The 14,071-nt window shown below is 33.6% G+C and overlaps 1 protein-coding gene across 2 annotated transcripts; it reads right to left on the bottom strand.

Moving 5' to 3' along the window:
- Positions 1–262: 262 nt before the first annotated feature.
- Positions 263–13,009, bottom strand: LOC108465144 (probable disease resistance protein At1g58602). Of its 2 annotated transcripts, none has more exons than XM_053021538.1 (4): positions 11,655–13,009; positions 1,023–2,894; positions 610–856; positions 263–523 (listed from the first exon to the last, which is right to left on the bottom strand). In XM_053021538.1, the coding sequence occupies exons 1-2, from the start codon at positions 12,694–12,696 to the stop codon at positions 1,042–1,044; spliced, it is 2,895 nt and encodes a 964-aa protein (XP_052877498.1). In that variant the 5' UTR covers positions 12,697–13,009; the 3' UTR covers positions 263–523; positions 610–856; positions 1,023–1,041. The 2 variants fall into 2 exon arrangements, with proteins under 2 accessions (XP_052877498.1, XP_017620950.1); XM_017765461.2 differs by having other exon boundaries at positions 610–843.
- Positions 13,010–14,071: the final 1,062 nt, after the last annotated feature.

Genomic DNA, 14,071 nt, shown 5'->3' with positions numbered 1-14,071 from the left:
AATTTTTCCTATTTTTTGCTTTGGAAGTGTGGGGATGAAGTGCAACCATTGAACCTGATATGATATTGTAACAAAGATTATTGGAGTTAAGGATAACGGAAAAGATTATGTTGAATACCAATCGATTTGCATAAAATAAGAAAGTATGTTGAAACGGGAAATGTGTCCAACATACATATATTCAAATTTTTTATTAAATATGTATATATTAAAAAGATTATTTCTCTCATCGTGTATCTACATTCAAATATATATCAAACAATTATATTTAAGTAAACTGAAGAGTAGAAATGACCATAGACAACGAAGTGATGAATTTTACAAATAGAACAGCATGGTCCTGCCTTGGCTTCTAATATTGCATTAAGTACATATAAAAAAAGAATAAAAGAAAAAAGAGAAAGACTCAAGCAGACTTAAGTAGCGAAAAAAAGAAAGAGAAAGCAAAGCTAACAAATAAATATAGGAATGGACACTGCAAACCAAAGCTACATCGGAACAAAAGTCAGTGACGTCTCCTTATCTGCAATTTCATGTTTTAGAAGACAAAAAATTAATGTGTAATTAAATTAGATAGAAGGAAATTGAAATGGAGGAGGGGTTTCGTACCTTGCTAATCCAGACACCTCCCTTTCTTCCAATTCCCTATCTTGCATCCGTTTTATTGTAATTTGAAGAAAACAACAAATAGTCATCTAGTCTGATTTCAACAACCATAGATATATACAAGAGAGAAGATCATTCCAAATCTCACACTTTCGCATGCTACTCATAATAGGAGTTTTAAATATAGATTTGATCCCATGAATAGCACAATAGCAGGTGAAAAAAAGGCGTCTTTACCTGAAAAGCAAAACTAAAATATATATCAATGTCTGACTTCCTTTGACTTTTAATAAATGTAATTATTCATTGGTGTGTTGACAAATTAAGTGAGAATGTGAGACATTGTCAAAAACGAAAGATATATAAGAAGCAAACAAAGTAGGAATCATTTCCTAAACTACAGGCTATGAAATTACCTCTCAATTATCATTCAATCTAGTCGTCACATTTTTGGAATATGATAGAAGGAACATGTTTGACTTTGTAGAAATCTTCTCCTCCTTTCTCCAATTTATCTTTGAATGCCTTTGGCATTGATTCGATCTTCAGTTCTTTGAGGGTTGTAATGAACCTCAATCCCTCTGGAAGCATCTTCAAGCGGAAGCAGCACCAAATCCTCAATCGCTGAAGAGAAGGCATGGCTCCTTCATCCACCTTCCACTCCTCCAAATCGTATAGCCTCCCAAGACTTAGAGACTCAAGTCGAGGAAAACCCTGTGCAGAGCAAAACATTTCCTTTTCTTTGAAAATTCTTTCGATTTCAAGGATCCTTAAGTTAGGCAGCTTCTCTAGTGTTGGCACTGGATTTTCCTCAAACTTACACAGAACCAACCGCACGTAAGCGAGATGTGAAGAGAAGTAGTGATACTCTGGTAATTCCCTTACAGCTGCCTCTATACTCAACTTGCAAATACTTGTACAACTTGAAAGAAGGTGGGCCAAATGTCTAGGATCTATTGGTTGTGTGCCAATCCAAAAAAGGCTAACAATAGACAAGGAATGAAGATATTTACTTCCGACTATGGGTGGATTCTCGCCCAACTCCTCATTGAAATTTTCAATATTGAAGGGCCTAATTATCACCAACTCTCTAAGATTTGTCATGTTGATAAGATCCTTCAGATAACAATTCTTAGTGTTGAAGTTCACAAGTGTTAGGAGTTTTCTCAAAGTACCCAACTTCAACTTAATTCTGCTTCTAAATTCGAGAGGGAGATATAAATGTCTTAGTTGCTCCATCCTCCATATCACATTAGGTACATGAATAAGTCTCCTATAAACTCTTAAATCCAAGGATTGCAAGCACCTTAAGTTGCCTAGAGATGATGGCAACTTTAACCATTGGAAGTCAAAACCCCTTAGACTCAAGAATCTTAAATGGATGAGATTACCTATATCACTAGGTAACTTCCACCCTGCAAAATTTTGTCTTATTCCTTCCTCATAGTTTAGGACTCTTAGCAATTTGAAGTTGTTGAACATGTATCTCCAAATTCCCCAAGTTTTAAGAAGTCTGCTACAACCTACCGGAGTCGCAAGAATCCAATACAGTGGATTCCAAACTTCATCTTCATGTTTTTCAACGTAATTCAACAATTCCAAGGGCAAAGATTTTTCTAATACCTTCTCCGAAAAGAACTGATTGAAGAACAAAAGTGACCGAATATTTGGACTTTTAACGCATTGAATGAAAAAAAACTCATGCACAGAAACCCTACGAACCTTCCGAATCATAGATAATGAAGATGCATTTGATCGATCAACAATGAAGACAAAATTTTCTTGTTTTGCCTTTGATAAGCAAAGATCTCTCATCAGATCATGCATCTGAATCTTTTTGACCTTTAAGGTTGTCACATCTGTTTCTCGTACTTGAATCATGCACCTTTCCACAAGCTCCATTAAATAAGATTCCGCCACATCTTCCGCAATTTCCCCATCGTCTCTTTCTTCTTGCTTTGATGACACAATACCTTCAGCAACCCATAATTGAATCAATCTATCCACATCTATCATATAATCCTCCGGAAAATGGCTTAGATAGAGGAAACATGGTCTTAGATAGGGAGGCAAATCATCAAAACTTAATGCTAACACATCCTCTGGTCCTTGATTTTTGCCTCTCTTCAAGTATGATTTTACATTATCAGATATCTTTTGCCATTCGTTTAATGAATTATTCTTTGTAGCCAAAATTCCTCCCAATACAACAATGGCTAATGGCAGCCCTGCACAATGTTTAACCATGTTCTCTCCTAACTCTTTCATTTTCCCATCGATTATATTTCCTGTATAAAAATTAGTAATAAAATTAAATAGGTAAAAGAAATGTAAAAGTAGATGAACCCAAACTTATATTTTATTAATTTATTAAATAATTTTAATATAAACTAATCACTTTTAAAATTTAATTAACAACACCTAACTTAATAAATTTAGTATTATAAGTTAAGTAAAATTTTATTACGGTTATCAACTACACTAAAATAAATAAATCTATTTGAAAACTTCCAATACTTTATATAACAGTCAATACTAAATAAGAAAATCCTCTAGAGGAGATTCAAATAAATAAATATATAATTCATTATCCAATTTGAAATCTAAAAACTAAAATGATAATAATAATAAAACAAAATTTACATATATTTTTAAGGGTTGTTTAGAATAGTTCATTCCTTATGGTTTTAAGACTAATATTTAATACTCCAACCAAAAATATTTAATTGAGGAAAATATTTTCAATGTTTAAAGAATTATATAAAAAGACTATTTGATTTTAAATTGGATAAGATAAAAAAATTTATGTTAAGAGAGTTAGGAGATAAAATTATAATATTTTACTTATATGGTACAAGTTAAGCATACAAAATAATAAAATTATAAGATTTCACTTTTATGGTACAAGTTAAAAGGGATTTTTGGGAAGCTACTAATAGTTTTTTTAGGGAAGAGAAATTGCTGACGAGTTTAAATGAGATTGAGATAGTTTAATTCCAAGGACTAAATATCTTATTAATGACACCATTCAAGCTAATTAGTTTTTGTAATTTTGCTTATAAAATTATATCGAAGATCATGGTGAATACATTGAAAGGGATTCTAAAGGTCGTGATTACAAATAATCGAAGTGCTTTTATGGTAGGTAGACAAATGCATGATAACATCTTAATTGCTCAAGAGGTTTCCATCGATTGAATTTGAAGAAGAGGAGTAAAAAGTACTGTGAGGTTGCTTGGAAGCTCGACATGAATAAAACATATGAAAAGATAGAGTGATGATTTTTAGAAGCTATTTAAAAAAAAAAAGAAGAAAGGGGGGAATTTGCTTTAACATGGAATGATTGTTAATGGAGTATGTGAGGAATGTTTCTTATACTTTGCTTATTAATAGTAAATCTAGGAGAAAAATCTACTAATCTAGAGGTCTTAGGCAAGGTGACCCTCTTATCACCTTATCTCTTCTTCTTTTTTGTGTGGATGTCCTCCGTTATAGAGTCGAGTCTAGTTTTATTTCTGGGAGTAGCCTTAATAGTTATCGTGCACTAGTGTCACGCTTGTTATTCGCGGACGATTCTAATTCTTTTTGGAAGCTAATTCGTCAGATTGTAGGAGAATGATTAACTTGATTCAAGAATATTGTGCAGCTTTTGGACAAAGGGTCAACTATGATAAATCAAGCAAAGTTTTCAGTGTGAATACTCCCGAAGATATTAAAAGGTTGATTCATGAATAGACTAATATAACGGTGGCAACTAATTCGGGGGTCTACTTGGGTGTCCCTTTTTTGTGGGGGCTTTTGAAGACAGTAGCTTTGAGGTATATCATAGCTAAGGTCTACCAAACTTGAGGACTAGAAGTAGCAAACATTATCTTTAGGGGGGAAGGAGGTTCTTATTAAAGCGGTAGCACTCGTACCAATGTGTATGATGTTTTGTTACAAATTTCCTAAAAAAATTATGCGTGGAAATAAATTCAGCCTTGCCTGGTTTTTGGTGGGGGAAGAAGGAAAATGAGAGATGTATTCATTGGTAAGCATAGAGGAATCTTACGACACCCAAAGATGTAGGGGGCATGGGTTTTAGAGAACTTGAATTATTTAACCTTGCTCTGCTTGCAAAACAGTCCTGGCAGTTAATCCAGGATCCTGATGCTCTTTGGGCTAGGATTTTAAAACGACTTTATTTCTTGAATTCTAATTTCCTTAAAGCTAAAAATGGAGCTAGGTCCTCACGGGTGTGGAGTAGCATTCTTGAAGGGAAGAAGTTCTTAAAGGAGACTTTGATTTGACAGGTGCTAAATGGCGAAAGTAGTTACATTTGGGAAGATAGATGGCTGCTGGGAGTTAAAGATAGGAATCTAAAGCATCCTGGAAATATTGAGGGATCCTAACCAACAAGTGTTGCTGAGATAATTTGTTCAGAAAAACTTAAATGTGACTTCTGCAGTATCTCAATGAGGTTAGAAGATACTGAAATTGTGAAAATTTTGGAAGTTCCTTTCCATGAAACACATGAACAAGATAGATTGGTGTGACCATTTACAACTATTGGTCAATATTCAGTGAAGTGAAGGTATAAGGAGTTAAGAAAGCACTATGGAAATGAGTCTTCTTTACAACCTTCCAGCTCTTACTCAATTGATAGGAGCACTTGGAAAGCTATTTGGAGCTTACAAGTACCAAACAAAATAAAAATTTTCTTGTGAAAATTGTGTCATAATCTTTACCCGTTTTGTTTTACTTTGTGGAAAATAAAGTGTGTTCCCAACTCGATTTGTTGTTTATGTGATGTTGAAGATGAGACTGTTTAACATATTATTCTTAGTTGTAATTGGGTTAGAGATCGAATCCAATCATTTGACAAATGGTTCTCAGAATTTGTTAAACTTTGGCCTACAATGCAACAGGAAACCAGTAGCAGACCAGCATCGTAGCTGAACTAGTGGAATAACAACATTTTGTTTATTTGTAACTTCCTTAGTTACTTTGTAAATTGACTTTAAAATTAGTAGGATTTGTTGATGTTTTGAACTTGATGTAATGGCTGATATGTCAGCTTCTTTTGTGTGTAACTTAAGCTAAGTTTTAGTCATGTATAATGGGAGCAGTTATACATTAGGTAGCTTCCATATTTTCATTGTAATATATATCTTTTTCAACTTAATGAAAATATGAGAGAAATCATTTTTTAGTTGTTTTCTTGTTCAAATTCATTTTTGCATTCTTTTTGCTTCAACTCTCTTTTTGTTTTCTGTCAAAAAACCAACATATGGTATTTTTGCCAGATAAAATATGAGAGAAGAAGTTAAAACCCCCAACAAATGGTAATCAGAGCTTGTCATCTTTGAGGGCCTCTGTTGTTGGTAGCTTTCTTTGTAAAGAAAACCTGAAAAGAAAGAAATTGAAGTTGTCGTTTTTTTGTTACTGCAAAATGAGTTTCACACCACCACCACCACCTGTGTTTGCTGGTGAGAACTACCATATTTGGGTAGTAAAGATGAAAACTTACCTGCAAGCACATGGCCTATGGACTGTGGTTGAGAATGACACTGAACTAGCACCACTGAGGGCCAATCCTACCATTGTACAGATTAGGCAACATAGTGAAGAATGTGCCAAGAAGCACAAAGCAATAGCTTGCTTGCAAAATGATTTTCACTTGGATAATGGCTTGTGATACACCAAAACAAGCATGTGAAAAGCTAAAGGAAGAGTTCATGGGGTCAGACAAGACAAGGCAACAGCAATTGATCAACCTCAGAAGAGACTTTGAGAACTTAAAGATGAAAGGGTCAGAGACCATCAAGCAATACTCTGATAGGATAATGGCCATAGACAACAACATTAGGCTCCTTGGTGATGATTTTAGTGAGAGCAGAGTTGTTGAAAAGGTCATTACAACTCTTCCTGAAAAATTTGAGTCAAAGATCTCTTCATTGGAAGACTCAAGGGACTTATTAACCATCTCCTTGTCTAATTTGGTAAACTCTCTATTTGCACTTGAGCAAAGAAAGGCAACAGGCTGAAGGAGCATACAGAAAGAGCTTTCCAAGCTAGAGCCAAAGAAAGCTCAAGTTCAAGCTACCAAGGAAAGAAACCATGGCTTGATAGAAAGAAGAAACCAAAAAGGGATGTAGGAAAAATTTTCCACCATGCATTCACTGTAAAAGGTCCACACACTTGGAAAAGTACTATGGTACACGCCAGATATCCAGTGCAGGAGCTGTAAACTGTTTGGCCATATTGAGAAAGTGTGAAAAAACAAAGGAAGGGCACAAGCTTAGCAACAAAACCAAGCTCAAGCTGCTGAAGATGTTCAAGCTTAGGAGGAGCATGTTTTCTCTGCATCCTGTTATGCAACCTCAAGCAAAATCAGCAGGAACTAGTTAGTAGATAGTGGCTGCTCTCATCATATGACATCAGATGAAGGGCTGTTTAAGGATCTTGATAGAAGTTTTGCCTCCAAAGTCAAAATTGGAAATGGCAACCTCATTGAGGCCAGAGGCAAGGGAAATGTAGTGATCAGCACACACTCAGGTAACAAAGTAATCTCAGATATACTTTTTGTGCTTGACATAGACCAAAACCTACTTAGTGTTGGCCAGCTAATTGAGAAGGGTTATTTACTTGTTTTTAAGAATAACTCTGGCATTATTGAAGATCCAGTTGGTCATGAATTAGTCACGGTAAGCATGATTGAAAGATGCTTTGTGTTGAACATGAATCAGTTGGAAATGAAGGCCTATACAAGTGCTACTGATACAGCTTGTTTGTGGTACAATAGGTTAGGCTGTCAATTATAGATCACTTGGTTTGTTACACAAATTGAACCTGGTTGAAGACATGTCCAAAGTTGAAGTTAGTGACAATGTTTGTGAAATTTGCTAGCTTGGGAAGTAGGCAAGATTGCCTTTTCAAGTTAATAAGGCATGGAGAGCTTGAGACAAGCTCGAATTGGTTCATAATGACATATGTGGACCAATGAAGACTTATTCTTTGAATGACAGTAGATATTTTGTGTTGTTCATAGATGATTCCAGTAGATTCTAGTGAATCTATTTTCTGAAGCAAAAGTTTGAAGTATTTGAGGCATTTAGCAAATTCAAAGCCTTAGCTATAAATCAATCAGGCTGCAAGATTAAGCCTTTGAGATCAGATAATGGGACTAAGTACTTATCAGAGAAGTTTCAAAAGTTATGTGAACAAGCTGGAATTCACCATCAACTAACCAATATTTATACTCCTCAGCAAAATAGAGCGTGTGAAAGAAAGAATATAACAGTGCTCGACATGGCTAGGTGCTTACTATTTGAAAGCAAATTGCTAAGCAAATTTTGGGCTGAGGTTGTGAACACCTTAGTGTATCTGCTCAACAGGCTGCCTACTACTGTTGTAAAAGATAAAACCTCTTTTCAATCTTGGTATGAACTTAAGCCAATAATGTCACACCTAAAGGTGTTTGGTTGTGTCTGCTATACTCTCATACCAGCTGGGAAGAGAACCAAATTTGAAAAAAGATCTGTGCTTGGGATCTTTGTTGGTTACAACAGCACCAAGAAAGCCCATAGGGTGTTTGATCCTTCAACAAAGAAGATCATTGTGAGCAGGGATGTAAAATTTGATGAAGGAAGAGTATGGAACTAGAGTGATACAGCTGCAAGTTTGAGTGAAGAAGATCAACTAGACAGCAATCTGGAACCAGCTAAAGAAGGGCCAATTGATGATAATTTTGATAATGCACCTGTGAGAGGCACAAGAAGCATCACTGACATCTATCAAAGATGTGATGCTACAATACTTGAGCCTTTAAACTTTGATGAAGCTGCCAGAGAAGAATGTTGGAAAAGGGCCATGGAAGCTGAAATAGAGATGATACATAAGAATGACACTTGGGAGTTAGTTGAAAGACCAGACCAGAAGAAAGTCATTGGTGTAAAGTGAGTGTTTAGAGTTAAATACAATGCTGATGGCTCTCTAAATAGACATAAGGCAAGACTTGTGGTGCAGGGATACAACCAACAGTATGGAATCGACTTCATTGATACCTTTGCTCTTGCTGCGAGGCTGGATACAATAAAGCTTTTGTTTGCCTTAGCAATTTAAAAGGGTTGGAGAGTGCATCAGCTAGATGTCAAGTCTGCTTTTTTGAATGGCTTCTTCAAGGAAGAGATCTTCATTAAACAACTAGAGGGATTCAAGGTTCTTGATGAAGAGAACAAGCTCTACAAGCTGAAAAAGGCCTTGTATGGTCTGAAGCAAGCATCAATGGCCTGGTATGACTGGGTTGATGCATACCTGTCTAAGCTCAGGTTTGAGAAAAGTGTTAGTGAACCCACACTTTATGTAAAGAAATCAGAACATGAAACTCTTCTGATTGTGTCACTTTATGTGGATAACTTACTGGTAACTGGAAGTAAAGGGAAGATGATTGATGAGTTCAAAATGCAAATGCAGAATATTTTTGAGATGACTGGCTTGGGAGAAATGACTTACTTTCTTGGCATGGAAGTGAATCAATCAGACCATGCCATCTTCATAAGTTAGCAGGCTTTTGCACTGAAGATCTTAAACAAGTTTTGTATGACCAATTGCAAAACTTTCGGCACACCAGTGGTTTAATGTAAAAAATTAACTAGCAATAATAGTCATGAAAGAGTTGATGAGAAGGAGCATCGAAGTTTGGTAGGTTGTTTACTTTACTTAACAGCTACAAGGTCTGATATCATCTTTATTGTTAGCCTTCTGTCTAGATTCATGCATCGTTGTGATGTTATTCACTTTAAAGTAGCTAAAAGAGTTCTCAGATATGTAAAAGGGACTTTGAATTATGGAGTGAAATTTGAGAATGCAAAAGAACTCAAATTGATTGGTTATTCTGACAGTGGTTAGGCAGGATCCATTGATGACATGAAGGACACTTCTGGCTATATCTTTACTCTTGGCTTAGGGGTCTTTTGTTGGAGCTCAAAGAAGCAACAAATTGTTGCTCAATCGACTGCTGAAGCAGAGTACATTGCAGTTGTTGCAGCTGTTAATCAAGCCATTTGGCTTACGAAGTTGTTATGTGATTTGAATGAAGAATAGATTCAAGCTACTGAGATCAAAGTTGATAATCAGTCAACAATTGCCATAGCTAAAAATCCTGTTTTTCATGGCAAAACTAAACATTTTAAGATTAAATTACATTTTGTTCGAAAGGCTGAACAATCGAGGGAAGTGAATTTGATTCATTGCAGCTCAGAAAATCAGTTTGCTGATATCTTAACCAAGTCTCTAGGTGCTACAATATTTAATGCTTTAAGGAGAAAGATTGGTGTTTGTTGCATATAGTCTAAGGAGGAGAGTTAAACTTTGGCCTGCAATGCAACAGGAAACCAGCAGCAGACCAGCATCGAAGCTGAACCAGTGGAATAACAACATTTTGTTTATTTTGTTTTCTAACTTCTTTAGTTGCTTTGTAATTTGACTTTAAAGTTAGTAGGATTTTTTGATGATTTGAACTTGATGTAATGGCTGATATGTCAGCTTCTTTTGTGAGTAACTTAAGCTAAGTTTTAATCACATATTAATGGGAGCAATTATACATTAGGTAATTGCCATATTTTCATTGTAATATATATCTTTTTAAACTTAATGAAAATATGAGAGAAATCATTTTTCAGCTGTCTTCTTGTTCAAATTCGTTTTTGCATTGTTTTTGCTTCCAGTGATCTCCTTTGTTTTCTGTCCAAAAACCCAACATATGGTATTTTTGCCAGATGAAATATGAGAGAAGAAGTTAAAACCCCAAGTTTTGCCCAATGAAATATGAGAGAAGTTAAAAACCCCAACAGAGTTGTTTTACTTGATTTGGAGAAAATTATTTAAAGGATTAATTGCTAGGTGAATGAATTCTTATCTTCTAAAGGATCCTTTGTTCAAACAATAACTTTGATCCAACTGAGAAGTCAACAACTTGTGCTGATGTTTGGGAGAAACCACTAGAAAGTTGGGTTAAAGTTAATTGTGATGAGGTATTTGACACCTCAACAGCTTGTGCTGATATTGGAGTAATAGGCAGAAGTTCAAGTGGGAAAATCCTGGATGGGATTGGTAAAAGGATTATAGTGGATTCATTTGAGGTTGCGGAGGCTAAAACTACGGTTGCAAGGATTGAATTAGCTGTGAAAAACAAATGGACCAATGTGATAATTGAGACTGACTCCCAGACTATTGCTTCAAATATTAAGAAGAAGAGTCAAGATCGAAGATGGATATTAAGGCTAGTCCTTAAAAGATTTTGATAAGCTGGTCATGCAACTTTCTTCTTGAAAGTCAATGTTATTAGACGAGAAGCTAATATGGCAATGGATTCATTTGCTAAATCGGCCGTAACGAGATGTGCATTTTTCGTTGTTGGAATCAACTACCATCTTCCTTGGTCTTTATTCTTGATAAGGATGGTTTACTTTGCACCTTCATCTTCTTGATGCAAGGATCTAGGATAAGCTTATTAGAGGATATTGTGGTTTTCTCATGTTAGTTTATCTGTGTTACTTATTTGGTGTTTTTAAATTATTATTTCTTTTAAAAATGATGTTTGATAAATTAAAATTAATTTAAAAAATTCAAATACTGAATTTAAGTTATAAAATTTATTTGATATATTTTTTAAGAAAAAAAACATATAAAAGAATACCAAGAAAGTGATTAAGAAAGTAAACAGAACATATATTCCAATGATTAACGTAGTAGCCAAGTTATTGCTCATTCAACACCTTAACAAACTACCAACATATTATTAAATAATTATAATATAAAAGATAATGAATTTACTTATTAGTTATATTTAGGTGCGTGTACTATTAATTGAGAAATTACAAAGCCTTGATTTCTTTTATTTATTTCATATGAAGCTTTTGAAATTGTTAAAATATATTATTTTTATATATTTTAATTTTAATTATTATAAAAAATTTAAAGTGAAAAGTAAATTTAGAATATAGACAAGAAATTTGCTATATGTATATTTATCATGGTAAATACTTCTGGAATTTAAACACTGTTACCTGGAAAATCTGTTTGAGGAAATGCAATCTTTTGAAACAATTTCCAACTTTGTTCATTGTTTAGGCATCTCAATTCAAGTAGATAACCTCTTGTGTCGGCATATGAAACTATCGCTGTGTTTCGAGAAGTGAGTAATATCTTGCTATTGCAATGATTGTCTCTTGCAACTGGAAAAGCAGGTTTTAGATTATCCCAAGCTTCAATGGTCCAAATATCATCAAGTATCACCAGACATTTTTTAGCTTTCAAAATGTTAAACAACATCTCTGCTAATTCTTCATCTCTTTTCTTTCTGACATCTTCATTTAAAGTTTTGAACTCAGATAGAATGTCTTCCCAAACTTTTCTTTTCAGGCATTGTTGAGAAACATATACGAAAGCCAAGTGATCGAAATAATCAATAACCTCATGATGGTGATATAATTTCTTGGCAAAAGTGGTCTTTCCCAGACCACCCATGCCACATATTGAAACAACCCTGCTGCTTTCACTTCTCTCATCCTTAAGAACTGAGACCAATTCATTGGTATCATCAACCAGTTCAACAATATTATCATCCATAATATGAGGATAAGGCCGCCTTGATTCTCGCATTTCAGTTGAAGAACTTGATCCTTCTCTTCCATCTTTTAATTCCCTTACGCCGTAGGCTTGTAGTCGTCGGACCAAGTCGATAATTCTTGCTATGATTTTCTCGATCTTTGACTTGGTTTCGTGAAGCCCCCATCCTTTCCTCACTAGGCAGGTGGATTTTTTAATACAACCCAGAAGACCACCTTTGTTTTTGAACCCAATCTTGAGAGCAAATTCCTCGACAACATCCTCAGCATCATAAGCAAGTTCTCTGATTTCAGCAACCCAAAGACGAATCCTCTCATCCTTTGACTGTTGCGGTTCTGCCTCCATTAAGGAGCTTTGCATCCATTTGAGCTCTGTCTGCAAACGATCTACTTGCTCCTCTACGTCCCACAGGTATATGGCTTCCTGAGTTAGCAGATTGCCAATTGTTGTCACTGCAGATGCCACAGCAGACCAAGCCATAATAGTGAGTGAGCTCAGAAAATTCTGTAAAATCTGTAATTTGTATTGCAAGATATGACTACAAAAGTCTTGCTGGGAAAACAATTGCAAGAAGCAGTTCTTAAATATAAAAACAAATGCAAATCATTGCCCTTTTAGACTTTTAATAGTAATAGTTCAATTAAATTTAAATAAAATTATAAAGAAACATTAATCATCAATAGAATGAGAATGCAAATAAGAAAGGTAGGTAGAACAAAAGTAAAGTTTTTTTCTTTAAAAGTAAAATGAGTGGACGTCTTTTATCAACTCACTTTCACTTTATGACTAATCTTTATACTTTGATGATCCCTTGTATAATATCTATAATCTATAATCTACCTATAATATCTATAAAAGCATGAATTAAAAAATTTAAACTAACAAAAACACCATTTATTTTTCATTATATTACTAAAAGTGAAAAAATATATGATTATAGTTATATTAAAATAAAAGTTGTGATAATCATAATAAATTTAAATTTATTATTTGGAAAAAGAAATATATTATAATAAAAAGTTTTGATATTATGAGTTTATTTGAATTTTAGTTTAATTCAAGGATTAAATTAAACTTTGATTTGATATTAAGGATTAATTTGAACAATAAAATAAACTTATATCAGTTTTTCTTATTCATCTAATGACAATTAATGAAAAAGTGATCAAAAAATAATTAATTTTGAAAAATTTAATAATTAAATCGAAAAATAAGTAATTTGATGACTAAAATAGAACAAAGGTAATAGTTTAGTGAAACTTTTTATTTACCCGTTAAGATATATAATAAAATTATAAATAAATATATAATAAAATTATAAATTTGAAAAAAAATATATTTTCTTTTTAAAAGTAACTTTAATCGGAACCTTATCCGTTTTCCTGTCTTTTTCATTTCCTCTCTTCACACTCATTTTAATAAACAGCCTACATTATTTAGGTAAATTTTGAGGTTAGTATCAATACTTTAATTTAATTAATTTAAATTTTATATTTTCTAATTGGTCAAATTTAATATTTATATTTTTTTAATTTTAAAATTTTAGTTTTTAATGAGTATATTAATTTACATGATTCTTGTTTTAATTTAGTTTATTTCTGAATTAATCCATGCTTAATTGGTGTTTTTATGATTTAATTTTGTCAGGGATGTAATTGGTCAAAAATGAGCAAAAAGGGGCCAAATTGAAAGACAAATCATTGAATTGGGGTCAAATCAAAAGGATGGAGAAAGCCAAAGATTTACTATATATTTTGACTTTGTAAAAAGCTAAAATAGGAAGATTTTATTTTGTTTTGTTTTATTATTTATTTTATTTTATTTTATTTTATTAATTTAGGTTAAACTATTTTTA

Source organism: Gossypium arboreum, chromosome 11 (genome assembly GCF_025698485.1).
Source record: "Gossypium arboreum isolate Shixiya-1 chromosome 11, ASM2569848v2, whole genome shotgun sequence".
Lineage (NCBI taxonomy): Eukaryota > Viridiplantae > Streptophyta > Magnoliopsida > Malvales > Malvaceae > Gossypium > Gossypium arboreum.
This window is presented reverse-complemented; position numbering and strand designations above follow the sequence as displayed.

Coding starts and splice junctions, on each gene's coding strand:
- LOC108465144 (XM_053021538.1), bottom strand. CDS start 12,696: ATGGCTTGGTCTGCTGTGGCATCTGCAGTGACAACAATTGGCAATCTG. Junction 2,895..11,654: donor TCCTCAAACAGATTTTCCAG/GTAACAGTGTTT, acceptor ATTTTTATACAG/GAAATATAATCGATGGGAAA.